Genomic DNA, 24,758 nt, shown 5'->3' with positions numbered 1-24,758 from the left:
GTGTGGGATGCCTGGTGTGTTATGTTGGTGCTGGAATTACAACTATGCAGCAAATGCTCTTCTCTTCTCTCTTCTCTTCTCTTCTCTTCTCTTCTCTTCTCTTCTCTTCTCTTCTCTTCTCTTCTCTTTCTAGTTTTGTTTTTCAAGACAGTCTCGCTATGTAGCTCTTGACTGTCCTGGAACTCGCTCTATAGACCAGGCTGGCCTTGAACTCACAGAGATGTGCTTGCCTCTGCCTCACGAGTGCTGGAATTAAAGGTGTACACCACCACCACTCAGCCGCAGCGAGTGCTCTTAGCCACTGAGCCATCTCTGCAGCCTGTCTACTATTAATGTGCAGCACTGCAGATGGATGCAGTGCCTTGTCCATGTTAAGCAAAGTTCACCACTGGGCTACACCTGTAGCCAGTAGCTTAACTTCACGACAAGTGACCTGTTTTTATTTTGTCTGTGTGCCATCTGAGTGTGGACTCATCTGAGATCTATTCTTGGTGCTGTTTACTGTCATACTTAGGCAAGGATAGGTCACATCAGAGCCCCACTGGCAGTGTTTGGTAGGTACTCACTGCCTTGCTGTAACGTCTGTGTCTGTCCCCTAGGAGTTGCCCTGCTGACTCTCAGAATGGTGACTTGGAGGTCCCCAGTTCGTGCCTAAGAAATAGAGCTGAAGTGTGGTGGTCCATCCCATGCTTTGTCTGGACAGTAAACACCTGAAGCCCCCATTTCTGGTCTCACCCACCCTTCACCGACCCTTGCCCCCACTCCCTCTTGTAGCTCTCTATCCTTAAAATAGATTCCCAGAGGAAACCTCAGCGCCTGGAGACACAGGGACTGGTTGGGTTCCCCCAGGGCCTTTTCCTCTCTGGTCAGATGATGAGCTTGGATCTCAGATGAGGTCGAGCTCCCTGGGTGTGCAGCCCTGGTAGCCTCCATGCAAACACTCCTTAACTCTGGCTGCAGACATGCTCCTCGACCTCAGCGACCTGCTCCAGGTAGATCACCTTCCTTGAGTCTTTCTGCCCTGAGGGCATTATAGGGCCACAGCCTGTGCTTCCATAAACCTGGAGACCAATCTTGTGCTGCTTGTTGTAGTACGCAGCCTTTGTGTTCAGAGTGGTGAAGCTTGTGTGGCCAGAGCTTGGGGCCTCAGTAGGAGAGGGCATCTCACAGCCACAGTATTAGGGCCTAGTGGCTCAGCCTTAGAATCACTTGAGAGACCTTTGTGAAATTTAGTCTAAGGCAAAGAAGATTCTTTTTTTTTTTTTAAAGATTTAATTTATTTATTATGTATACAGTGTTCTGTCTGCATGTATGCCTCCAGACCAGAAGAGGGTGCCAGATCTCGTTACAGATGGTTGTGAGCTACCATGTGGTTGTGGGAATTGAACTTAGGTCCTCTGGAAGAGCAGACAGATGCTCTTAACCGCTGAGCCATCTCTCCAACCCCATGAAGGTTCTTTTTTTAAGGGAATATTGGACCTCATTGCATGCATTTCAGACTCTGGGAAACCCTCGTGTAGAGTCTGTCTAGGGCCATTGGTTTTCCAGATTCAGATAAAGTGGTTTTGTTGTGTTGCTTGTTTCTGTCGTTTTTAAGATCAGGTCTCATGTAGCCCGAGTGAGCCTGGGACTCAGATCTGCCTGCCTCTGCATCTGCAGTGCTGGGATTAAAGGCGTGTGCCACAATGTCCGGTGCACTGTTCACCTCTAAGTAACTGAACATCTTGAGAAGATGCACCTAGCTACCTTCAAAGGCAGCGAAGGAGAGAGGGACACGGAGACTGCACTGTTGCCCCACTGACATACTGTGTGTGGCGGCTGGATGGAGACTAACTGAAGTCCCCAGACCACTTCCTGAGAGCCACAGTGACATTATGGACCAGGAAGTAGAATGAATGCCCACAAGTTCATCCTGAATGGAAACCCTGATCAGGAAACCCCCAGGGGTCCTGAGAACCCATCGCCCAGGCTACTGCTCCTGGTTGCTCATGACTCAGTGTCCCCAAAGACTAACAGATTCCAGTCAGATGGCGCCTTGTATTTTTGTCCTACCAGCTGTCTTTATAAATGGCATCTCTCAGAAGCTATTGCTGAAATATTTTTTGGTCAGGCTAAAAATAACCTGTTGGAATTGCGATAATCCATTGACTCCACCTTTGAATGTATTGTACTCAGTTCAGAGCATGGCCACATGACTGTTTCCATCTGATTCCAGCCTCCTAGAAAAGATGGGGGCCGGGGCAGTGCCAGAAGTAGCTTGGACACCTCTTAGAGGAAAACAGGTGACCAGTCATCTCTGGCTTCACAGCTTTGGAAATGGGAAAACAGCCCAGCCTGTCGGGGTAGAAGGTGGCATGCCACCAGGAAAGGCTGAAGTCTGGCCAGCTGTGTAGTCTGGGTGGCTACAGACTACTCTTCTTGGTAGAGCTATGCTGGCAAAATGGAGTGTGAGGGGGCATGCAGGGGAGGACCATACAAGGCTGTCCCTGCCCCAGAGCATCACAGTATGTTCTTTGGTTTCTTTTAAGATCTCCCTGGGAGCCGGGCGGTGGTGTCGCACGCCTTTAATCCCAGCACTCGGGAGGCAGAGCCAGGCGGATCTCTGTGAGTTCGAGGCCAGCCTGGTCTCCAAAGCGAGTTCCAGGAAAGGCGCAAAGCTACACAGAGAAACCCTGTCTCGAAAAACCAAAAAAAAAAAAAAAAAAAAGATCTCCCTGGGGCCAGGCCTTGCCTGCCTTCAGACAAGATACTTTTGCTCTTACCTGGGTGGGGCTCATGCCCATGTCAGTGAAGGCCTCTGGTGGAACTGGCTGCTTTGAAGAAAGGAGTAGTAAAGAGTAGAATTGGCAGAGACCCTGAATTTAAAGCCTCACTCTTTCCTTATTCACATGAATGCCAAAGGCAGATAAGACAGCCATCAGCCACAAGCATAGGAGAATGAATTGTCAATGTAATGATGTCTAACAGTACCTACCAGTATTCGTATGCTTAGAAGCCAGGTACAGTGGTACACACGTGTAGTCCCAGATGCTTAAAAAACTATCTCTAGAAAGTATTCTTTAAAATAATTGTTTTCTTTTTTTTTTTTTGGTTTTTCGAGACAAGGTTTCTCTGTGTAGCTTTGCGCCTCTCCTGGAACTCACTTGGTAGCCCAGGCTGGCCTCGAACTCACAGAGATCCGCCTGGCTCTGCCTCCCGAGTGCTGGGATTAAAGGCGTGCGCCACCACCGCCCGGCCTAAAATAATTGTTTTCTTTTAGATTTGTATGAGCATTTGCCTACATGTATGTGTATGAACCACCTATATCCCTGGTACCCATAGAGGCCAAAAGAGGGTGTTGGATCCTCTGGAACTGAAGTTAGAAATGGTTGTGAGCCACCATGTCGGTGCTGGGAACCAAACCCCAGGCCTCTGCATGAGAAGCAGGAGCTCTGTACCACGGAGCCATCTCTCCATCCCCTGGAAAGTGTTAAAACTTTGGATTTACACTTGAAGTCTATTCATTCTCATCGTCAAACATATCCATCTGGAACCCAAGGTTAAGATAGTGAAGGAGTTTGAAGTGGGTAGATGGAGGTCAAGGCCAGCTTTGGCCCATACCACTGGAGTGGAGACCTGGATGTGGGAACCTGAAAGGATGCTTCGGTAACAGAGTACTCCTATAGGAGCACACTTACTTGCATACTTGAACACAGACTATATACCATATGACTTGTGCATATGCTTACATCATATACTCCCATGTTTCCATACCATACATGAATACTCACATAGGCCATATAGTCATGCACACCATAGTTTTGTAGACGACCCTTGAAACTGCAGACAGATAGAATTACTTCAGAAAGTGCACTTTGACCCACCAGTCCTCGTGAAGGCCTCAGGAAGATACTTGTGTCTAGCCAGGGTGGAAGGTAACCAGCCCACTGCTGATAGGCCATGGCGGCTGAACCTGGCCTTCTCAATTGGGTTGAAGTACCAAGTTGACAAGTCACAAACTCTCTCCTTCTAGTCCTTCATGTAATGAAGACCCCATTGTGTATCATCCCTTAGACTTTGTCCCTTGACATATGTCAACATCTAGGGGGTATCACCTTCATGCCAAGAAAGGGGGCTTAGAGGTCCCACAGGCTAGGCTTGATTAGGTGAGGGAGTTCTTTGAGGAGGCCAGAGGCAGAAGGCTAGAACAGTCATATCTGTAAGGCCCAGGAGTCCCAGAAGCGGCCTGGCTTGAGTGCAGTGGGGTTTTCAGGTAGCTGAGGATGGGAGGAGCCTCTAGGGTTGGGGCAGGCCTGAGTATCCCAGGCTAATCCATACAGTGCTGCACTGATACTGAACTGCACGTTAGGGGTTCTGTACACTGGCTAAACCTTTGCTTTCCTGACAACTGATAGTACTCCTACCGCTCCAACCCCTGGCACAGCCTTTCCAGGCTGGACTTATTCCCACTACTTACCTCCTCTGGCAAAGAAGAGCTTTGGCAGGTGGCCAGCAGGCTGCATGGCAGATAAGGACTTGAGGTGAGGGTAGTGGAGGAAACAATTGGGATTCCAGCAAGTAAACAGAGATCTATGGGACTGTGAGGTAGAGGAAGAGTAGCCATTGTGTTGTGTACCAGTCTTGTGTTGATTCAGAATTAGACATAACTGTACTGTGTTACCATACTCTAGTGTGTACCCTCACAGAACTTTTCTAAGCAACCACTGACAAGATTAGGGGAGTCTAGGCAGCCAAATAGGAAGAAGGTTGGCCCTCCTGGTGTGGAGACCAGCGGAAAGTCATGGAGTGGATTCTCCACAGTCCAGCAGAGGGCTCTGGCAATGGGTTCTTTGAAGATTGTACAGTGGAACAGGCACGTTAAGAAAACAGCCCTGAGCAGGGTGTGGTGGTGCACGCCTTGACCCAGCACACCAGAGGAGAGGCAGGCAGATCTCTGAGTTTGAGGCCAGCCTGGTCCACAGAGCAAGTTCCAAGACAGCCAGGGCTACACAGAGAAACCCTGTCTGAAAAACAAAACAAAACAACAAAAATTATTAAAAAAGAAAAAGCAGCAAATGTTTCCTTGAATAGCAGTTCATTCCTAGTTGTGTTCTTTTTGTCACAGGTGAATGTGTACGTGCTGGGGAAGACGTTCCTGCTCTTGGCAAGGGAGCTCTGCATCAACGCACCGGCTATAGGTAGGCTGGCTCAGATAATACCACCTCTGGAAACTAACATGCTAAGGTGCTCAGAGCAGAGGGATGTCAGGTCAAAGTACAGAGCCCTAAAGGTAAGAAATGTTTCCTAAAATTTGTGGGAAATACAGCCAGTAGGGTTTTATTTCTGGTGCAGACTTAGAAGGCTTCCCACCACTGCCTGTCAAATGTGGCTCAGGACCAAAGGGAAGAGTATAATGCTTCATGCTGGGACCCTAGCAGATACCTTCAGAAAGGCAGGGGCCTCCTAATACTTGAGGGAAGAAGTTCCAGAAACAGGTGCCCTCTAGCCATGGCCCTTCCCATATGCAGGGATGGGATTTTTATGGTTTCTGAAGTATCAACTCACAGAGGGCTAGAGCAGAGGGTCTGGGAGGATAGAGTGGAGTCCCAACAGGGCTAGGCTTCTGGTGTTAGGCACACTGGGCTAGGGCACATACTCTCTTCCCAGAGACCACTGCCTTTGTGCTAGTGGGCCTTTGAAGGTCAGGTGCTTTTCCAGGACAAAACAACTGCAGGAGAGGATAGAGGCCTGGGCCTATGGATTCTTGTTTACCCACACAACACCCCACAGCAGGCAGCGCAGCACACAGAGTCCACTCCTTACATCTGACCCCTGCAGTAGAACCTTGAGGTGCTTTAACAAACACAACCACACTGGGCAGCGGCGCACACCTTTAATCCCATCACTCGGGAGGCAGAGCCAGGAGGATCTCTGTGTGTTCAAGGCCAGACTAGTCTACAGCATGAGATCCAGGACAGGCACCAAAACTACACAGAGAAACCCTGTCTCAAAAAAAAAAACAAAAAAAAAACTAAAAACAAACAAATCACCCAGACATGTAGCCTTCTGCAGAATGCTAGCTACAGCCCTTGAGAGGAAGACAGCCCAGATGCCACACAGGCATAGATGAGATAGGGTTTGGTTTTAACTGCTTTGCACTGCAGACTTCATACAGACAAGATGTTCTCAGTAGAATGAGAAAGAGAATGCCCCGTTAATAATTCCTACAGTCACTTATCTACAAGTGGCTCTTGTTCTGTTGAAACCTTTATTATGAAAATTCACTTAAATAGGATGGAACTATTTTAAGTGACTTTTCAGCAACTTGTGGCTTGAATAGAAGGCCTCAAGGTAGGCTGGAGCCACTTAGAATCCAAAAGAATGGGAGGAAAATCCAAGGGTCCTGAAGCTTGGGTGCCCACTGGGCAGGGACCTGGGACTACCTTGGACCCAAGTCTGTCCTCCATCTGTGGAATACCATGTCAGGGTCAGGGGACATCTGCAATTCAGTTCCTAGGCTGTGGCTGTAAAGAGAAGTCATCTGTTTCAGACTCAGGCTGATAGAGTAAGCCAAGCCTTTAATGGTACCAGTAAGGCAGTAGGCAGTGTCCTGCACCTCCACTACACTTACTGGGTAGACTCCATGGAGAAAAGCCTGGTGGCAAGTCCACCCCAACCCCTACACCTCAGGCATAGAAGATGAGCTCTGGAATCTGTCCACCCTGGACTCCAGTCCCATTGGTACTGTCCGAGGAGCACTGGAACTGGAAGGCTACCTTTCCACACTGCACTTCTGTCATCCCTTCCTGCCCAAAGTAGCTGAGCTCACTGCCATCCAGGACAGCACTGGCCGTGTAGAAGGTATCCTGCTCCACCTGGACTGGGTGCTCAAACCAGACGGGGAATGTGTTGCTGGATCCATCTGAAACAAACTTGGTGAGATTCTGAGCTAGGACCATCCCTAGCCGCTTGAGTTCAATCTTCACACTGTACTCGGCCTTCCCAGAACTGGACCCATATAAGCCCAGTCCAGCAATGAACACCCTTCTGTCCACTGCAAACTGGATGCTGTCACAGCGCCCACGGTACCTCCACTGGTTACTTCGGTAGGCAGAAGACTGGAAGCGGTGGCACCTCTGTGGAGCGAGGCCTTTCCTCTTGGTCAGGGGGAAGTCAAGGAGGGGCTTGTTCGCAGCTGTGTACCAGAGGAAGATATTGTGGGTCTCCTCTAAGGTCAGGATGTCTGACTGGGCAGCACCGTTGGCAAACTCCTCTAGGGTCATAGTTGGAATTCGGACTAGATAGAGGGCGCTTCCCAAAACATGCCTCTTGTTGTGAGGGGTGACAGGGAGGCCCTGTCTCTTGCACTCTGCCTCAGCCCAGTTCAGGACCGCCTCGAAGACCACAGCCTCTTTGGTGTTGAGGTCCTCCCTGGTCACAATGATCTCCAGGGTCTGCCGGTCAATTTCACAGAAGCCTTCTGATCTCAGAGCCATCTCAGCCTGTGCATCAATGACTTCCCAGCAGCGCTGGGTCAGTTCAGGTTCCTCAAACAGTCGGCTCTGGGATAGCAGGACACAGGCATTTTTGGCTTCCAGGCTTGTCTCCAGAAAGTTGACGCAGGCCTTGGCTAACGCAGGCACAATGTACTTCTTAGCAGCATACAGAGTGGCGAGCACTGTGTCCGCCTCCAGATCAATCTCATCGCTGTACATGTACCTGGGTAATAAGACAGGGACTCTTCTGGGAAACTGCAAGGGCTGGCCTCAAAGAGGAGCTCATGGGCTCCCATGCACAACCTCTCGGATTATAGGAAACATGTAGGGGACCACTGGAAGGTAACCACCCCATCTTTCCAGCCCCAGAATAGAGCACTTACTTTAACAAGACCAGGAAGGCGGCAGGCTCGACGTCAGGAATGTGGATTTCTGACTTGACTTCTGCAAGGTCCCCATAGAACATGGCATAGAAGACGGAGCTGCCGACAGCCAAGACGTACTGTGAATGAAAGAAAGTCACCTGAGCTACAGGGCTGTAAAGACGGTCCAGGGAGACTGCGTTTAGCCAGGCCCGCCAGAGGACAGGGCTGTGCCCCTACCCACCTTGTGGGCGGGCACGCGCCTGGCTGCCCCCAGGGCTCCCACGATGAAGTGGACGTCAGCCATCAGCTCGTTGTTGAACATGAGCGCATTCCTGCAAGGGGGAGAGGCACACGGGCTGGAACGGCGCGCGCGCCCAGGCTCCAGAGCCCGGGGGCGGGCGTCGGCTCACCTCTCGCGCAGCGTCGGGTGGAAGGACTGCCAGTTGGGGCTCTCGGGATTGTTGTTGTCTGGCGCGGGCGGCGCGGGCAAGGGCGGCAGCGGGGCGGGCGCCAGGCAGGGCGGGCAGCAAAGGCCGACCTTCCTGCCCATAGCCGCGCCCGCCGCGTTGCTGTTGGCGATGTCGGTGGCAGTAGCTGCGGAGGCGCCGGCGGGCGGGTACAGTTCTGCGGCCATCGTGGCTCCGTCCGGGGCCGCCTCCACACTGGTCGGCGCGGCGCAGCGCGCCTTCGCGCCGCGCCGGGGCCTGGGCAGCGGCTCTGCGAGCACCAGCAGGGAGGTTAGGCACTGCGCCACCCGCCCATGCAGGCAGGCCAGCGGCAGCAGCATGGGGCCACGCCGGCCCTGCCTGCCGCCCGCACCCCCGCACCCCCGGAGCCCGCGGCCCGGCCGCAGGGGGCGCCGTCCCACCCGTACCCACTGAGGCGCCGGCGTCTCTCGTCACTGCGTCACGACGCGGCTCCTCCTCGCGCGTAGGCCCCGCCCCCGGGGGGGGGAGTGCCGAGGCCCCGCCCGGTGACCAGGTTTGTCCCTGTTATAAGTGTTATAATTGCACTTTCTATCTCTTAGAAATGAGGACTTCTCAGCAGCTCAGCTTTTGTAAAAGAACCCGACACAGCTAGCTTTTTTCCATAGAAGAAATGAGTCCCGAAAGAAGGCTTGATATCTCTATGTTTGACTTTAACGGAGCATAAAGTCAAGGGGAGTACGTGTTGTAGTGTGTCAGAATTTCTTTTTCTTTTTAAAATTAGGACTTTATATGCCCCTTCAAACTTCCTATGTAGATCTTCCTTTATAAGTTGAGTATTCTACTGTGCTGCATTTTGTTTGCCAGTTCATCCAACTGATGGGTGAACACCCGAGTGGGTTACATAAACCAGCTGTTGTTACCATAGTAGGGCAATTATCCTTTCCAGATCCTAATTGTAATTCTTTGGGTCTTTACCTAGAATTGAGATGGTTGGAACAAATTGTCATTCTTTATTTACCTTTAAAAAATATTCTTATTTTGCCAGGTAGTGGTGGCGCACACCTTTAATCCCAGCACACGGGAGGCAGAGGCAGGCGGATCTCTGTGAGTTCGAGGCCAGCCTGATCTACAGAGCGAGTTCTATTTTATTTTGTGTGTGTGGATGTTTTGTTTGCGTATGTCTTTGTGCTCCACGTGTGTGCCTGGTGTTTGCAAAGGGCAAAAGAGGGGGTTGGATCCCCTGGAACTGGAGGTGTAGATGGTTGCAAACTGTGAGGTTTGGGTACGGGAACCGAACCAGGGCTTCTGCAAGAGCAGTGAGCATTCTTTTTTTTTTTTTTTTTCTTTTGTTTTGTTTGTTTTTGTTTTTCGAGACAAGGTTTCTCTGTGTAGCTTTGCGTCTTCCCTGAAACTCACTCTGTAGCCCAGGCTGGCCTTGAACTCGCAGAGATCCACCTGCCTCTGCCTCCCTAGTGCTGGGATTACAGGCATGCGCCATCACCGCCCGGCTTAGCAGTGAGCATTCTTAACCACAGAGTCATATCCAGCCCTTCATTTACTTTTTCATTTTTTGTTGTTGGTTTTGTTTTCTGGTTTGTTTTGTTCTTTGGAAACAGGGTTTCTCTGTGTAGCCCTGGCTGTCCTGGAACTCACTCTGTAGACCAAGCTGACCTTGAACTCAGAGATCTGCTTGTTTCTGCCTCCCAAGTGCTGAGATTAAAGGCATGCACCACCACCACCTAGCTTCATTTACTTTTTTGAGGAAACTTTGAAATGGTCTTTTTTAGTGGCTGTATCATTTTCCATTTTTTTTTTTAAAGATTTATTTATTTATTATGTATACAGCATGTATGACTGCAGGCCAGAAGTGGGCACCAGATGTCATTACAGATGGTTGTGAGCCACCATGTGGTTGCTGGGAATTGAACTCGGGACCTCTGGAAGAGCAGCCAGTGCTCTTAACCGCTGAGCCATCTCTCCAGCCCCTCATTTTCTATTCTTTAACAGTGTGCACAGGCTCTTTTCTCCTCATCCTGGCCAAGGCTTGTTATAATTTTCTGGGTTTTAATAGAGGCCATGGTAGTGGGTATGAGATGGTATCTTGATAATTGATACTGAGCACCCTTCCCTGTTTTTTTGTTTTTTGTTTTTTGTTTTTTTTTTTGGTCATTTGCATATCCTCTTGGAAGAAATGTCTACTCAAGTCCTTTGCCCATTTTCTTTCTCTCTCTTTTTTTATTTAAAAGTTCTTTTTTCCATTTTACATACCAACCACAGTTGCCCCTCCCTCCCCTCCTCCCACTCCCCCATCTCCCCACCCCTCATCCACTCCTCAGAGAGGGAAAGGCCTCCCATGGGGAGTCAACAAAAGTCTGGCATATCAAGTTGAGGCAGGACTAAGCCCCTCCCCCATATATCGGGGCTGAGCAAGGTATCCCTGCATAGGGAATAGGCTCCAAAAATCTGGTTTATGCATCCAGGATAAATCCAGGTCCCACTGCCAGTGGCCCCACATAATGCCCAAGTCACACAACTGTCACCCACATTCAGAGGGCCTAGTTCGGTCCCATGCAGGTTCCCCAGTTGTCAGTCCAGAGTCAGTGAGCTCCTATTAGCTCAGGTCTCTGTGGGTTTCCCCATCATGATCTTGTCCCCTTTGCTCATATAATCTCTCCTCCTTTGCTTCAACTGGACTCCGGGAGCTTCACAAAGTGCTTAGCTGTGGATCTCTGCATCTGCTTCCGTTAGTACTGGATGAAGGTTCTATGATGACAATTAGGGTAGTCATCAATCTGATTACAGGGGAAGGCCAGTTGAGGCACCCTCTCCACTATTGCTTGTAGTCTTAGCTGGGGTCAACCTTGTGGGTTTCTGGGAATTTCCCCAGTACCAGGTTTTTCACTAACCCCATAATGGCTCCCTCTGTCAAGATATCTCTTTCCTTGCTCTCCCTCTCCATCCCTCCCCCAACTCGACCATCCCTTCCCTCATATTCTCTTGCCACCTCCCCTTACCTCCTCCCCTTCCCACCATGTTCCCAATTTACTCAGGAGATCTTATCTATTTACTTTCCCTAGGGGGATCCATGCATGTCTCTTTTAGGGTCATCCTTGTTACCTAGCTTCTCTGGGGTTGTGGAATGTAGCCTAGTTATCCTTTGCTTTACACTTGATATCTACTTATGAGTGAGTACATACCATGTTTGTCTTTCTGGGTCTGGGTTACCTCACTCAGGATGGTTTTTTCTAGTTCTGTCCATTTGCCTGCAAATTTCATGATTTTTTTTTTTTTTTTTTTTTTTTACAGCTGAGTGATACTCTATTGTGTAAATGTACCACATTTTCTTTAACCATTCTTCAGTTTAAGGACATCTAGGTTGTTTCTAGGTCTGGCTATTATGAATAAGGCTGCTATGAACATAGTGGAGCAAGTGTCCTTGTGGTATGATTGAGCATCCTTTGGGTATATGCCCAAGAATGGTATTGCTTGATCATGAGGTTGATTGACTCCCAGTTTTCTGAGAAACTGTCATACTGATTTCCAAAGTGGCTGTACAAGTTTGCACTCCCACCAGCAATGGAGAAGTGCTCCCCTTACTCCACACCCTCTCCAGCATAGGCTGTCATCAGTGTTTTTGATCTTAGCCATTCTGACAGGTGTAAGGTGGCATCTCAGAGTTGTTTTGATTTGCATTGCCCTGATGGCTAAGGGTGTTGAGCAGTTCTTTAAGTGTCTTTCTTTTTCCATTTTCTAATCGGTTTGCCTTTTCACTGCATTGAGCTCTTTAGGTAATATGGCTACTAACCCTGATCCTAGTGGTTTACAGATGTTTTCTCCCATTTTTGTAGCTGCCTTATCTGTGTATAGACTCCTTTGTGATATAGAAACTTTGCAGTCTGAAGTTTGTCTATTTTTGCTTTTGTTGAATCATTGTTAAGAGCAATGTTATAGTGTTCCCCATGTTTTCTTTTAGGAAATCTGTACATCTTTGGTCTGTTCGGTCATAGTTCTACGTGTGACAGTAATCTTGTTTTCCCAGCCTGTTTGCTGAGGAGAGTGCCCTTACACCTTGTATCATTTTATTCATTCATCTGTTTGTTTTTTAAAACAAAGTCTCAGCTATACAGCCCTGGCTGTCCTGGAACTGACTATGTAGATCAGACAGGCCTCGAACTCACAGAGATCCATCTGCCTCTGCCTCCCGAGTGCTGGGATTAAAGGCGTGCGCCATCAGGCCTGTCCTAGTTTCTTTGTTCTTTAATGCACATGCCATTTTCATAACTACTCCACAGAGTCTGCAAAAGGGTTGCTTTGTGAGGCAGAGAATTAAAGTCTATTTAGTAAATGCAATCTAGTGATATGAATCCCACCTTAATCCTTTTTCCTGATTGACCTCAGATTTGAGAGAACTTTGTCAAAAAGTTCCCATCCTTGTTGTTTGGAAATTTCTATTTCTATCACTTCTTGCTTTGTATGACTCTAACTCAGACCCCCATGTACGCATAGACTGCTCTATCTTCTTTGGAGTTACTTTCCCCTGTTCACTGCTTGCCTGTTACCACAGGTCTGCACTTCATTCAGGGAACTGAAGTCAGACAGCCTAGACTTTTTCTTCATCCTTTTTAAAAAAAAAAACAAAAAACAAAAAACTGTTTGTTTATTTAGAGACAAGGTCTTGCCATGTTTCCCAGGCAGGCTTCAACTCTCTATCTTTGTACTGAAGCCTCTGTAAGCAGCTTGGATTATAGGCATTTGTTGCCACACACACTATCCTTTTTATTTAGGGAAGGCATTTGGAGGGGTGGGGGTCAGGGGTGTTGAGACAGAGTCTCACTCTGTGGATCAGGTTGACCTGAAACTCATAGAAATCCAACTGCCTCTGCTTTCTGGGTGCTGGGATTAAAGACACACAGCACCATTCCTGGCCTGAGGACATTTTTTAAAAATCAAGTCTGTTCATTGCCATATTCTCAAGGCTTGGAACATAACAATCAGATATATATTTATATATGTTATATATAACTTAAAATTTTTCTTTTGTAGCGTGTGCATGCTTTTAATCCCAGCACTTGGAAGGCAGAGGCAGGCCAATCTCTGAGTTCAAGGCTAGCCTAGTCTACAGAATGAGTTTCAGGACAGCCAGGGTTATACAGAGAAACCCTGTCTCAAAAAAACAAACAGACAAACAAAACAAAACTTTGGGGGTCCAAGGCTGCTGAACTTTTAATAAAGATGGCTGCTAGGATTCTCACCAATTGAGCACAACCTGGGGGCACTGGTGTCCGACAAAGCCAGGAGGTTACTGTAGAGTGTGGCCTGGATCTCTCTAGTCCCTCTGGGTTCCAAGCTGCTTCGGGGCCTCCATTTTCACTGCCCTCTTAAACCCTCCCTAAGTCCTTCTGTTATTTTTCTTTTCTTTTCAAGAGATGGGGTCTCTCTGTTGTTTAGGGTGGCCTCAAATTCTCGAATCTAAGTGTCCTCCTCATCCATCTCCCAAGTAGCTCGGGTTACAGGTAGAAGCCAGTGTACTCAGCTTTCTTCCCTGAGTCTTTGTGTGAGATGGACTGGATCCTTGCATGTATAGTCTCATGGAGTCACTTGGTAAAGGTCAGTTTGCCCAGGAGGATGGGCTAGGTGTCAGTCAGCAGTTGATGCCTTTCCCTTCTCTGCCCTCCCTGCCATCTGGAAGATGAGGTGAACTGACCGATTCTCTCCCTCCTAGTTTTTCCAAGACTCTTAGGGAGCCACCCTGGTCTTCCTCCATTATTAGCTACTAGTGTTCTCTAAGCTGCCTGCTTCTCAGCCCTGAACATAAGTGGCTCTTCCTATACAAGTCCCCAAATCTCCTCTGTCCCTAGGTAGTGCCTTTGCACTAATGGCATGGTAATAATGAACTGGATTCATCAAGTGACTTGGTTGTTCTTGCTGGCCCCATTCATGGGCTCCATAAATTTTTGATTGAAACTTGAGGACCCAGCAGAATACCAGGCACTAAGGAGGAGGAGAAGCAACTAGGAACATATGTGCACCTGTGTGCCCACTCTGCTCATTTTGCAGGATGCTGAGCTGACACGGCTACCCAGGAAGTTCAAAGGGTGGTGTGTGTGAAGAGCCCACACCTGTCCAACTCTTGGACCTCTCATCATTGGTGGAAGCTGTGGCCCCACCAATACCCTATTGCCATACGTGCCCAGAATTGCGCCCTGTGAAGACAGCAATTCTCCTTTGGGTGCAGTAAACACACAGCTAAGGGTCAAAGAGGCTGTGCTTCAGAGGAGGGGATGTCAGAGAGCCTGCGTACATGGAGAAGTGGGTAGTCACCTAATCGCAGGGTATTGCTTAGTGCAATGTGTACATATATGCATATACACTAAGATATTGTGTCTACTGTGCAGACCCATGCTTATACATTCCACGCTTTGCTCATCTACTGGAATTTGGGGAGAAGAACCATGAGGTATCCATGACAGCCCTAAGGCTTCTGCAGAGAATGAAGAGGGATTGGATGCATACAGGCCGGCGCCCTTCTGGCCTCTGTGGAGCAGGTACAGTTTGAGCCATATGCCCCCAGGATACCAGCTCAGTCTAGCACTTGGGTAGCAAATCCATGTGTGTGGGAAGGTACTAGCAGTCAAATTTAGGGTCCCATGTATAGTAGGTAAGTTGAACCCTAGCCATCTGTCTGAGCCTTCAGCAGTCAAGCCCATGAGTTATTGGTTATAGTTCCAGAGTCCACCTTACATGAGAGCTGTGTCCTGAACCCAGGACCAACCTGACCTTCATGGTTCTTACTCCTTAAGGATTCTGGCACTCGCTCTCCAGTTGACCACTGCAGGTTCTGAGATGAGAGACAGGACTTCAGAGGATGAAATGACAATTGGTAGCCTTAGTTCCACTCCAGGTTGTCTACTCATTGCAAATTGTTGCCGCTCTCAGCATGATTAGTGGTATGGCCTCTCATCTGAGACACTGAGTCCTTGCTAGCCCAGCAGCACAGTTGTTCTGGTTGCACCTGTAAGGACCTTCAGGTGCTGACTGGCCTAGACCAAGAGCCCCCTGCTCAGGAAGAGCTCCAGGCCAGCAGGGGCCTGTTCCTTCTGTAGTATCCATCTTCCTACCTCTCTACAATGTCAGGTACCACTTCTGCACCTAGTAGGGTGATGCTGCCTAAGACTCTGCTTGTATCTGAAACCTGGTTTCCACTGCAGATTCTAGGGCCCCGTCTTACTGTGACCGTAATTCACACTTGTCAGATGGTATCTTTAGGCTTGTGCCCCAGCCTCTTCCGGCTTTACTACATTCTCAGAACCCTCTACTCCCATCGTAACATACATCACCTCAAAGCTAGTTTACATGCTTTGAGGGGTTATAAGAAATTCTCGATTTTCTGTTTTTCTTATGTTTAAAAGTAGAATGTAGCACAGGTTCAACCCAAAATAAGAACAGGACTATCATTGCCATAGACTGTGTGCATTATAGGTCTGTTTAGAGAAGCAAACACCCTGTCACCTTGTGGAAGCCACAGCAGACATATCCCACTCACAGTTATTCAGCTGGTCACTAGCGAGAGTCATTTCTGTGTGAGTTTCCTGATGATCTTACTTCTTTCCTAGCGCTTTTGGTTGCAGCCAGAATGCATGATTTCCGGAGAACCGTCAAAGAAGTCATCAGTGTGGTCAAAGTGTGTGAGTCCACACTACGGAAGAGGTAAGCATTCTAGTTCACAGTGTGATGGCTACTGGGCCCATCTATATATTAGAGCTGCTGCTGCCCTGGGTTACCTTGCCCTTTGGAAGTGCCTGGATTCCCACCCTAATGTCTCCTCATTAGTAGATTGTAATTTGTAGAGGCTTCTCATCCCACAGATTGGAAGCAGGCAGAAAAGCTGCTTTGGAACAGCACTAGAGGCCTCTTCATCCCATTTGGTTTGTTCCATTCTGGGCTTTGCGAGCCAAGTGACTTCTTGCTAGAGTTAGTTAAACCTCTCCGTGTCTGTCATGGGCCACAGACTCTGTGCCCAGCTCATCTGGATAACCTGGGCAAGATGAACATGCCAAGGAATTGCTGGGAAACCTGTTGTGGTTTCAACACTTGTTGACCGTTTCTACTGAGGGTATCTACTATATAGTACCTTCTAGAAGCAAATTAGAAAATCATTTTAAGTACTTTGCCTCTAATACCTTTAAAATTACTTTTTAAAAAGTTGTTATTGCATTTGTTGATGTGTGTCTGTATGCACGTGCATGCACACACGTGCCACTGCACACAGTTGTGAGGTCAGCGGACAGTGTGGGAAGTCGGCTCTCCTCCCACTGTGTGGTTCCAGGGATTGAACTCAGGTCATCGGGCTTGGCTGCAAGTACTTCTCTATGCTCCCCTGAAACAGGGTTTGTCTATGTAGTCCTGGCCTGCCTGGAACTCACAGAGATCCTCATGCCTCAGCCTCCCAAGTGCTGGAATTAAAGGCTTGTGCCGCCAAACCCAGCCTCTTTTTTTTTTTTCAATTAATACTTTTTAAAAATGTAGTGTGTGTGTGTGTGTGTGTGTGTGTGTGTGTGTGTGTGTGTGTGTCGGTATGCATGTGGAGGTCAGGAGACAAACTGCCAGAATTGTTTCTCCTTCCACTCTGGGGGTGCCAGGGCTCAAACTCAGGTTGTCAGACTTGGCAGCTAATACCTTATACTGATCCATCTTGTTAAGCTTAAATTTTTATTTTACTATTTTATTAAAGAGTTGGCCCTGCCCCTGGCCACTGCAGCACCCCTCATGGGAGAGCCGGTCCCACACTCAGGAAAGATGGCCCCACCCCCCACCACAGTTATGGGAGGGCTGGCCCTGATGGCATGGACATAGAAGAGCTGGCTTTGCCCCTTGCCTAAGGGAGGCTGGTCCCAGCAGCCTGGACTGATCAAATCAGCTACCAACCAGACCCACATCCAGGGCTTTGAGTGAGCCCATCCCAACATCTACCCCATCTATGACCTGCCAGAATTTGTGAAGGGACTGGTCCTGTGGAACCATAGTTGCAGGATCTCCATGACTCAGGGCAACAGCAGGATATCAGAGAGGAATTTCGGTGAGAGTCCAGTGTTGATGGTGTACCAGAAGCCAGGGGCCTTGAACCAGACCAACAACACATTGTAATGAACATGTGCAAGAAAAGCTAAGTGGACAAAAGGGTACACTGTGTGACACACCACAGCTCCCAGTGTCACTAAGACAAATGAAGGTGTTGGAGAGTTGGAAAAGATGGAGGAGTGATGTGGGGTTTTTTTTTTTGTTTGTTTGTTTGTTTGTCTTTGTTTGGTTTTATTTTTTATTTTCTTTTGAGGTGGATGCTACGAGGGTAAGGGACAGATATGGAGGGACTGGGAAATGAGTGGGATTGTGATGCATGATGTGAAACTTCCAAAGAATCAATTAAAAAATTATGTTAAAAAAAGTTGTAAGCTGGCCCTTAATCCCAGCACTTAGGAGGCAGAGGCAGGAGTATCTCTGAGTTTGAGGCCAGCCTGGTCTACAGAGGGAGTTCCAGGACAGCCAAGGCAACACAGAAATAAAAACCCTGTCTCAAAAAATAAGTAAGTAGCCGGGCGGTGGTGGCGCACGCCTTTAATCCCAGCACTCGGGAGGCAGAGCCAGGCGGATCTCTGTGAGTTCGAGGCCAGCCTGGGCTACCAAGTGAGTCCCAGGAAAGGCGCAAAGCTACACAGAGAAACCCTGTCTCGAAAAACCAAAAAATAAAAAATAAATAAATAAATAAGTAAGTAATAAAATAAAATTAAATTAAATTAAAAAAAAATGTAGCCAAGCACTTCTGTAACTCCAGCTCTAGGTACCTCAAGGCAGAAAGGAGTTCAAGTCATCCTCTACATAGCACCATCAGAGCCAGCCTGAGCTACATGAGACTCATTCCTTTAAAAAAAAAAAAAAACCAAAGCAAGCAAATGTTAGCCAACAGAATGTGCTCATAATCACAGTGCTTGTGGAGGTGAGGTCTGAGGATGGAGAGAGTTCAAGGTCAATCCATCAAGATGGCTTAGCAGGTCAAGGTACTTGCCTTTGCTGCCAAGGCTGACAGCCTGAGTTCTACCCAGGAATTATATGGTAGAATGAGAAAATTGAGCCTACAAGTTGTTCTGTGACCTCTACTTGTGTGCTATGGCATGAATGCATGCTTGTATGCACGAGCACCCTCCCTGCGTAAATGAACTAAATTTTTTTAGTTTAAGAAAATGCAGCAGAGTTGCTAGGATTTAAATTGTGTTGGCTGTCACAGAAGTGCCCTGCTCAAGTTGTTGGGTGGGTAGAGGTAGGCCTCCTACCTTGCAGGGTCTCCCAAGACTCTCCCATCAGGATTCCACCAGGACCCAGAGGTAGGCACATGGAAATTGTGAGGATCCGTGGGCTTTTTTCTGCTTTTCTGTATTAGGCTCACAGAATTTGAAGACACTCCAACCAGTCAGCTCACCATTGATGAGTTTATGAAGATTGACCTGGAGGAAGAGTGTGACCCTCCCTCATACACAGCTGGACAGAGGAAGCTGCGCATGAAGCAGGTGGCTCCGTACCTCTCATTAGCACTCTAGTTTTCTAGGAACATTTGCTCTAACATCCTCACATCTGTTGAACTCTCCGGGCTGCTCACTTGGTCTTCTTTGGTCCTTGAGAATGAGTTTTAGGGGTGTGCCTTAGGTGGAACCTCCAAGCACTGTCCACATTGGGGTTCAGGGTGAGCTTTCTGTCCCTGGCCCAATGAGCCCATCCCCACAGCCAAGCTTTGTTTCTGGTTTATTCCTTGTCATCTGAGGCCGCCGCCACTGCAGCCAGCCCTCCTTTCATTATCCCTGAGCTGGTGTCCGCACTCATACTAGGACTGCAGTCAGCAGGGGAGGCCAGAGGGCCAGAGCTAGGTGGCAGCTGAGTTTGGGGGACTAGAGGGGTGTATTCTGCACATGGGACAGACCTGACCCTTCCCAGTCAAGTTGGCTTGGGTGAGATGTTGAGGTTCTAAGTTTTTAGGTATTTAGAAAAGCTGCTTCTGTCCAGGGCTACGTGCATGTTTGGAAGGAGAGGGCTAGGCCTACAGCTCCATTGTGACCATCCCACAGCCTTGTCAATAGTGAGGCATTGAGCATTTGACTCCTTACCAAAGACTCCTTTGTCTTTCAGCTGGAACAGGTCCTGTCAAAAAAGCTAGAAGAAGTTGAAGGTAACTAACCAGTTCTCACACACGCGCTTCCTTTTTGGTAGAAAATCAACATGCTTACTTTTTGCTTTTAACTTGTTACTTTAGGTGAAATATCCAGTTACCAGGATGCCATTGAAATTGAGCTAGAAAACAGCCGGCCAAAGGCAAAGGGGGCTCTTGCCAACTTGTCAAAGGATGGTGAGTCCTCTCTGCCATTAAAGGCCTTGAAGGCGCTAGGCCAGCACCCTGACTTCCCCCACTCAACACTCAATGGTCCTTGACCCCACCCCAGTCTGCCTGTCATCCCCTGCACTGAAGCACTACACGGCATATCCAGTTACTGCCAGGACACTCTTGTCCACCTGTGCACAGCCCTGCATGTGCTGTACTGGGAGCCCTGCTAGCCATTCCAGCTGTCTGTGAGGCCGTGACTGCAGGGATGCCCGTGTGCTGTCTGCCCCTGTTGAGCCACATATCAAAACGTACGCTTTTCAGAGCTGCTGTCACCATTTGCATTGCTAGACAGCTCTCTTCTGGGCTGAGCAGAATGAAAGCATAAGTGTCTGCTTGCTTCCTTCCTTGGCACATGGTCTGGGGAAGCCACTCTGGGCATCCCTCTGGTTGCTCGTCTGTGCTCTCTGCCCATCACGCTGGCACTGTGCCAGCATCCTGTGCTATGCCAGGCGAGTGTGAGTGTCCTTTGGGCTTCCCCTCAGTGTTTGCAGACACTTGCTTGTGTCTCATGTCCACATGAGGATCACCTTATCCACCCCTTCTCAACCCACAGTCTGCCTCACTTGTCAGCTGGGGAAAAGCTACCGAGCTTGTCTTTCTGTCCTGCTCTAACTTCCTTTCTGTCTAGGCTTTGCTCCTGTGCCAGCACCACACCGCTGCCTTCTGTGAGGCTGTTGTAAGCAGTGTCTTTCCTCCTTTGGTCCATATGGCAACTTGCAGCTTGACAATAGCATTGACTTTTGTGTGCTGACTACTCCTGTGCAGTGTGAACTCTTGTCACTCAGACTAGTTTTCAGTCATTTTGTCATTGGGTTTTCCAAGTACTTGATTCTGTCATCTACACTTCGTGAGTCTACTACTGTTCTCTACCAGCTCTTAATTTCTTTCTTGAGTCTGCCTGGCCCTGCAGCATCTTGCTGATCTTGGTGACGGCAGTATATCCTCACTCCAGCTCCCATGGACTAGTGTGCATGCACTGAGCAAGTTGTTCCCTTGTCTGTCATGGTGAGTAAATGCCTGTCTATTGCTGTCAAGAGTTTTCTTATCTCCATGCAAATGAGAGTTTCAGAGGATGACAGTATCTGTGGAGACCACAGGAGTTCCTGCAATGGGTGAATGTGATCCAGTGTCCTGACAATCACACCACTGGGTTCTCCCTGGTTCCTGGAAGCAACATTTAGGCCTCAATGCCTGCCCTACTCACGCCCATCCAAGGCTTTGGTTCTGTCTGTTGGCAGAGTTGAATTTGCTACTTTTGATTTCTCTGTGCGCTGGTCTGTTGTTTGTTTGTTTGTTTTTTGTGATCTTTTCTTAACTTAGAGTCTTACTTTCTAGCCGTCCTTTGCATGTACATAGTCTGCTGCCTTCTGTTTACTAGGTCAGTTACTTCTGCCTGGCTTCATCCATCCTTCTAATTTTACTCCACCTTCAGGTCACCTGCCTGACTTCTCTGTTCTGAGTCTGCTGACTGTGCATTTGGGGCACTGAACTTCCTGTGAGAACTGTCATGTTTGCAGTTTCTTAGTCTCAAGATATTTCCTCTTCCACACATGAGGGAGCTGTGGAAATTCTGGGGGTAAGGTGTGTTCTGATATGGCTACTAACTGCTGCTTAAAGTGTGCAGTAATCAGGAAATATTGCGGATATGTTCCTCCTTGATACTTCTTGGGCACAAAGTAGCCATAGACACTGCAGAGAGCCTCCTTATGTCATGGGCACAGAGGTGAGACGACATGTCCCACTTTCACTGTTAATAGATACTGAGAACCTGCCACATGGTGGCTCTCCTTCAGAGATCTGGTCTTCCCCTTACTTTGGTTTCCCCCACTGGCTCCCTCATATACAGAGATGGGCGCTGACTTAGTATGATTCCCAAGGCTTATCTTCTACCACAGAAGCCACCCTCAAGCCTAGAGGCTTGACCCTTGGGGCACATGTGAGGGAGGCCCATGTGAGGTGTCTCTAAGTCTCTCCTTTTCCTCCTCTTTCACTTTATGTCTCCCTTGAGAACTTCTCCAACACACAGAGACCATGCTTAGTGGCTTGATTCAGTCTGGAGCATCCTTTTCCCTTAGAGGTTTGAAGTAAGCTGATCTACTCAACAAGCCTTTTTGATAGAGTTTTCTTGGTCTTAGCTGTCTGTTCTAATGTCCTTTCTGTAATTTTTTATTTATTTTTCTTGAACTTTATCTGTTCCTCTTTCACACATCCTGGCTTTGGAGCATAGCAGAAAGCAACTAGCCGCAAGCAGGGTATTCTGGATCAGATTATACAGGCTGGAGGCAGAGGTGTGTCTTTCAGATCAGCTATCAGAAGGTATAATGCACACGCTACAGGCTGTATTTGATTCTAAAGTGCCTTTGACTTTTGAGCTTTGCCTGTGGACATGTGTGATGTAAGGTGAAGTCAGCACCACAGTCAGTGTGATTATAGACCTGTCTCTGCCACCGTCTTTTTGTCCTCTGTAATGGCACCCCACCCCTCCCTACTCCAGGTTGCCACTGGCTGCTTTCTGTCACTGAATTAGTGGTCTTTTCTAGACATAGTGTGTACCCTTGTCTTTCCTCAGCATTATTTTTATGTTGCCCATTGGTAGCATGGTCCTTTTCACTGTGTAGCTGCCGTCCGTCAGTGTGGTAAAGTGCTTCTCACTCCTGTGGAGTGCTTTTGAGTTGGTTGCGGAGAAAGCTGTGTGCAGTCTCTGGTGGGCGGGTCTAGTGGAGGTGGTACTGGCCAACAGTCTGCACAGCAGCCGCCACTGCTCTCCCGCTGTCAGCACGCATGAGGCCAGCACCTCTGTCTTCTCCATCCTCTCTGATGAGGTCACCAGTGTGTGTGGTGTTCTGAGACCATAGAAGACAGTGCTCGTGCTCTGACGTGGTCTGGTTGGAGTGTCTCTCAGGGCTCAGCGACCGTGCCCTCTCTTGCTGTTCTGCCCTTCATGTATTCTCTGTGCTGGTCTGGCAGGTCTTTCTTTTGGTCCCTTTTTTATTTGGGTTCTGTGTTGTCTGAGCATAGGTGCTCTTTACATGTCCTAAACTGTCCTTTCAGACAGGTTCTAAAAAGAAGCTATAGCTCATCTTTGTCTTGACAGTGTCTTTCACAGAACAGACATTATAATTCTTTTTTTTAAAAATCATAATTATTTCAAAATCTGTGTTTTATGGGTTCTGCTTTAGTGTTGTTGAAGGTATTTTTGCCTAACTCTAGATCACAAACTTTATCTTTCCTGAATATTCTTACGCTCTCAGATACCACATTTAAGCCAGCTTTTGCATAGAGCATGAGGAATAAGCCAGGCCATTCTTGCACGTGGGCAACCAACACTGCTTGCTGGCAGGACTGTGCTTTCTCTGCTGCAGAAAAAGGCATGCTTTTTGGTAGTTTTTGTGTTCTTGGTTATTTTGCAGCTTTGCAAAAAACGTTTCTGTTACAAAAGTGGGCTCTCTCTGGCTTTCTGCCTGGTTGACAGGTGGTGTGCGAATCGTGTGTCCCTAGGCTCCGGTGAGGACGCCACATCCAGCCCGTTTTGTGAGGAGGACACAGAGGATGAGGAGCTGGAGGCTGCTGCCAGCCACATGAACAAGGACTTCTACCGAGAGCTCCTGGGGGATGATGGCGGCTCAGAAGCAGCAGAAGGCCCTGATGGGGGCAGCAGGCCCCTCGCCCTGGAGTCCCTACTTGGGCCCTTGCCCACAGCAGCCAGCCTGGGCATCTCCGATTCCATCCGAGAGTGTATCTCCTCCCCAAGTGGGGATCCCAGTGAGTGCCCTGGGATGGGGGAAGTTTATAGTCCGAAGGTCTGTGCTGTGGATAGACCAGAAATACCATGGTCTTGGGTGGAGCACTGCTAGGCCCTTGCACAATAGTCAGCAGTCCCTGGTGCTCTAGTTTCCTTACCTTGCTGTGATAAATAACCTGTCAAAAGCAGCTGTGGCTTACAATTCCAGGTTATAGTCCATCATTTCAGGGAAGTCAAGGCAGGGACTCAAACAACCGATCACATCAGATCCATAGTCAATAGCAAAAAGAAAACAAACATGGTTGCTTGCTTGCTCCTGTCTACCTTTCTCCTGTCTTACCTAGTTTAGGACTCCCTGCCTAGAGAATGGTGCCACCACAGTGAGCTGGGTCTTTGTATATCAATTAACAATCAGGACAGTCCTCACAGACATGCCTACAGGCAAACCAGATAAAGATGTTTATTCAATTGAGATTCTCTTCCCGGGGGGGATTCTAAACTGTGACAAGTTGACATTTAAAACTAACCATCACACAAGGTAAAGAGCTGGGTATGTGCCAACACGCTGAGATGCCAGCTGGCCTTGTTACCATCGTAGGCTTCCTCTAGTCCAGCTGCTTTGGCTGGCTAGCTTATGGCATGGGCCCTGAGTTTCAGTGGCTACCAGATGACTAAGGGAGGGTCTGGCATAGCCCTAAGTCATGCAGGTGAGGGGACCAGGTCGTTCTGGTCCTCCCCTGTTGCTGGAGTGGGAAAGCCTAGGTTAAGGTGCATCTCTACTGTCAGTGTCTCTGGCTGAGCTTGAGCATGGACAGAGGAGACACACTAACCAACAATTGCCCCTGCCACCCAACAGTGCCAGATCCCTACTGCTTCTTTCCCTTGGCCTTTAAAACCTTGGGAGGGGGGCTGGAGTAATGATTCTGAGGTTAAGCGTACTGACTTGCCCTTTCAAAGGACTGGGGTTTGATTCCCAGTACCCACTTGGTGGCTGTAGTCCCAGGGGGATCTGCACACATGTGGTGCACAGGCATACGTGCAGGTAAAAAACCATACACACAGGGGCTGGAGAGATGGCTCAGAGGTTAAGAGCACTGACTGCTCTTCCAGAGGTCCTGAGTTCAATTCCCAGCAACCACATGGTGGCTCACAACCATCTATAACGAGATCTGGTGCCCTCTTCTGGCCTGTAGGCATACATGCTGTATACATAATAAATAAATAAATCTTAAAAAAAAAAAAAAAAAAAAAAAACCATACACACAAAAGAAATTCTAGTCAATAATTATAAAGAAGGGCTGAGGGAGACTGCTGCTCTGGAAA

The 24,758-nt window shown here is 48.4% G+C and overlaps 2 protein-coding genes across 6 annotated transcripts in view; one reads left to right on the top strand and one right to left on the bottom strand.

Moving 5' to 3' along the window:
• Nucleotides 1-24,758, top strand: part of Brf1 (BRF1 RNA polymerase III transcription initiation factor subunit) — a 52,224-nt gene that overhangs the window by 16,049 nt on the left and 11,417 nt on the right. For 4 of the 5 annotated variants that reach the window (XR_009382865.1, XR_009382866.1, XM_059279625.1 and 1 more), the window contains exons 4-11: nt 961-992; nt 5,105-5,177; nt 14,664-14,813; nt 15,882-15,975; nt 18,701-18,827; nt 19,441-19,480; nt 19,565-19,657; nt 23,192-23,455. Coding sequence is in view for 3 of the 5 variants with exons in the window: in XM_059279625.1 (XP_059135608.1) it covers nt 961-992; nt 5,105-5,177; nt 14,664-14,813; nt 15,882-15,975; nt 18,701-18,827; nt 19,441-19,480; nt 19,565-19,657; nt 23,192-23,455 (873 nt within the window). In the remaining 2 variants the exon portion in view is untranslated. Of the gene's footprint in view, nt 1-960; nt 993-5,104; nt 5,178-13,455; nt 14,578-14,663; nt 14,814-15,881; nt 15,976-18,700; nt 18,828-19,440; nt 19,481-19,564; nt 19,658-23,191; nt 23,456-24,758 lie in introns of those variants that run through there. The other variant, XM_059279624.1, reaches the window with a different exon arrangement.
• Btbd6 (BTB domain containing 6) lies at nt 6,538-8,662 on the bottom strand. Its single transcript, XM_059279626.1, has 4 exons — nt 8,251-8,662; nt 8,082-8,172; nt 7,859-7,977; nt 6,538-7,698 (listed from the first exon to the last, which is right to left on the bottom strand). Exons 1-4 carry the CDS (start codon nt 8,625-8,627, stop codon nt 6,666-6,668), a joined length of 1,620 nt encoding a protein of 539 aa, XP_059135609.1. The 5' UTR covers nt 8,628-8,662; the 3' UTR covers nt 6,538-6,665.

This window comes from Peromyscus eremicus, chromosome 14, assembly GCF_949786415.1.
Source record: "Peromyscus eremicus chromosome 14, PerEre_H2_v1, whole genome shotgun sequence".
NCBI lineage: Eukaryota > Metazoa > Chordata > Mammalia > Rodentia > Cricetidae > Peromyscus > Peromyscus eremicus.
Note: the sequence above shows the minus strand (reverse complement) of the source record. Positions and strands in the feature narration are given on the sequence as shown.

Coding starts and splice junctions, on each gene's coding strand:
- Btbd6 (XM_059279626.1), bottom strand. CDS start 8,627: ATGCTGCTGCCGCTGGCCTGCCTGCATGGGCGGGTGGCGCAGTGCCTA. Junction 8,173..8,250: donor CACCCGACGCTGCGCGAGAG/GTGAGCCGACGC, acceptor TCCCCCTTGCAG/GAATGCGCTCATGTTCAACA. Junction 7,699..7,858: donor GCCTTCCTGGTCTTGTTAAA/GTAAGTGCTCTA, acceptor CTTATTACCCAG/GTACATGTACAGCGATGAGA.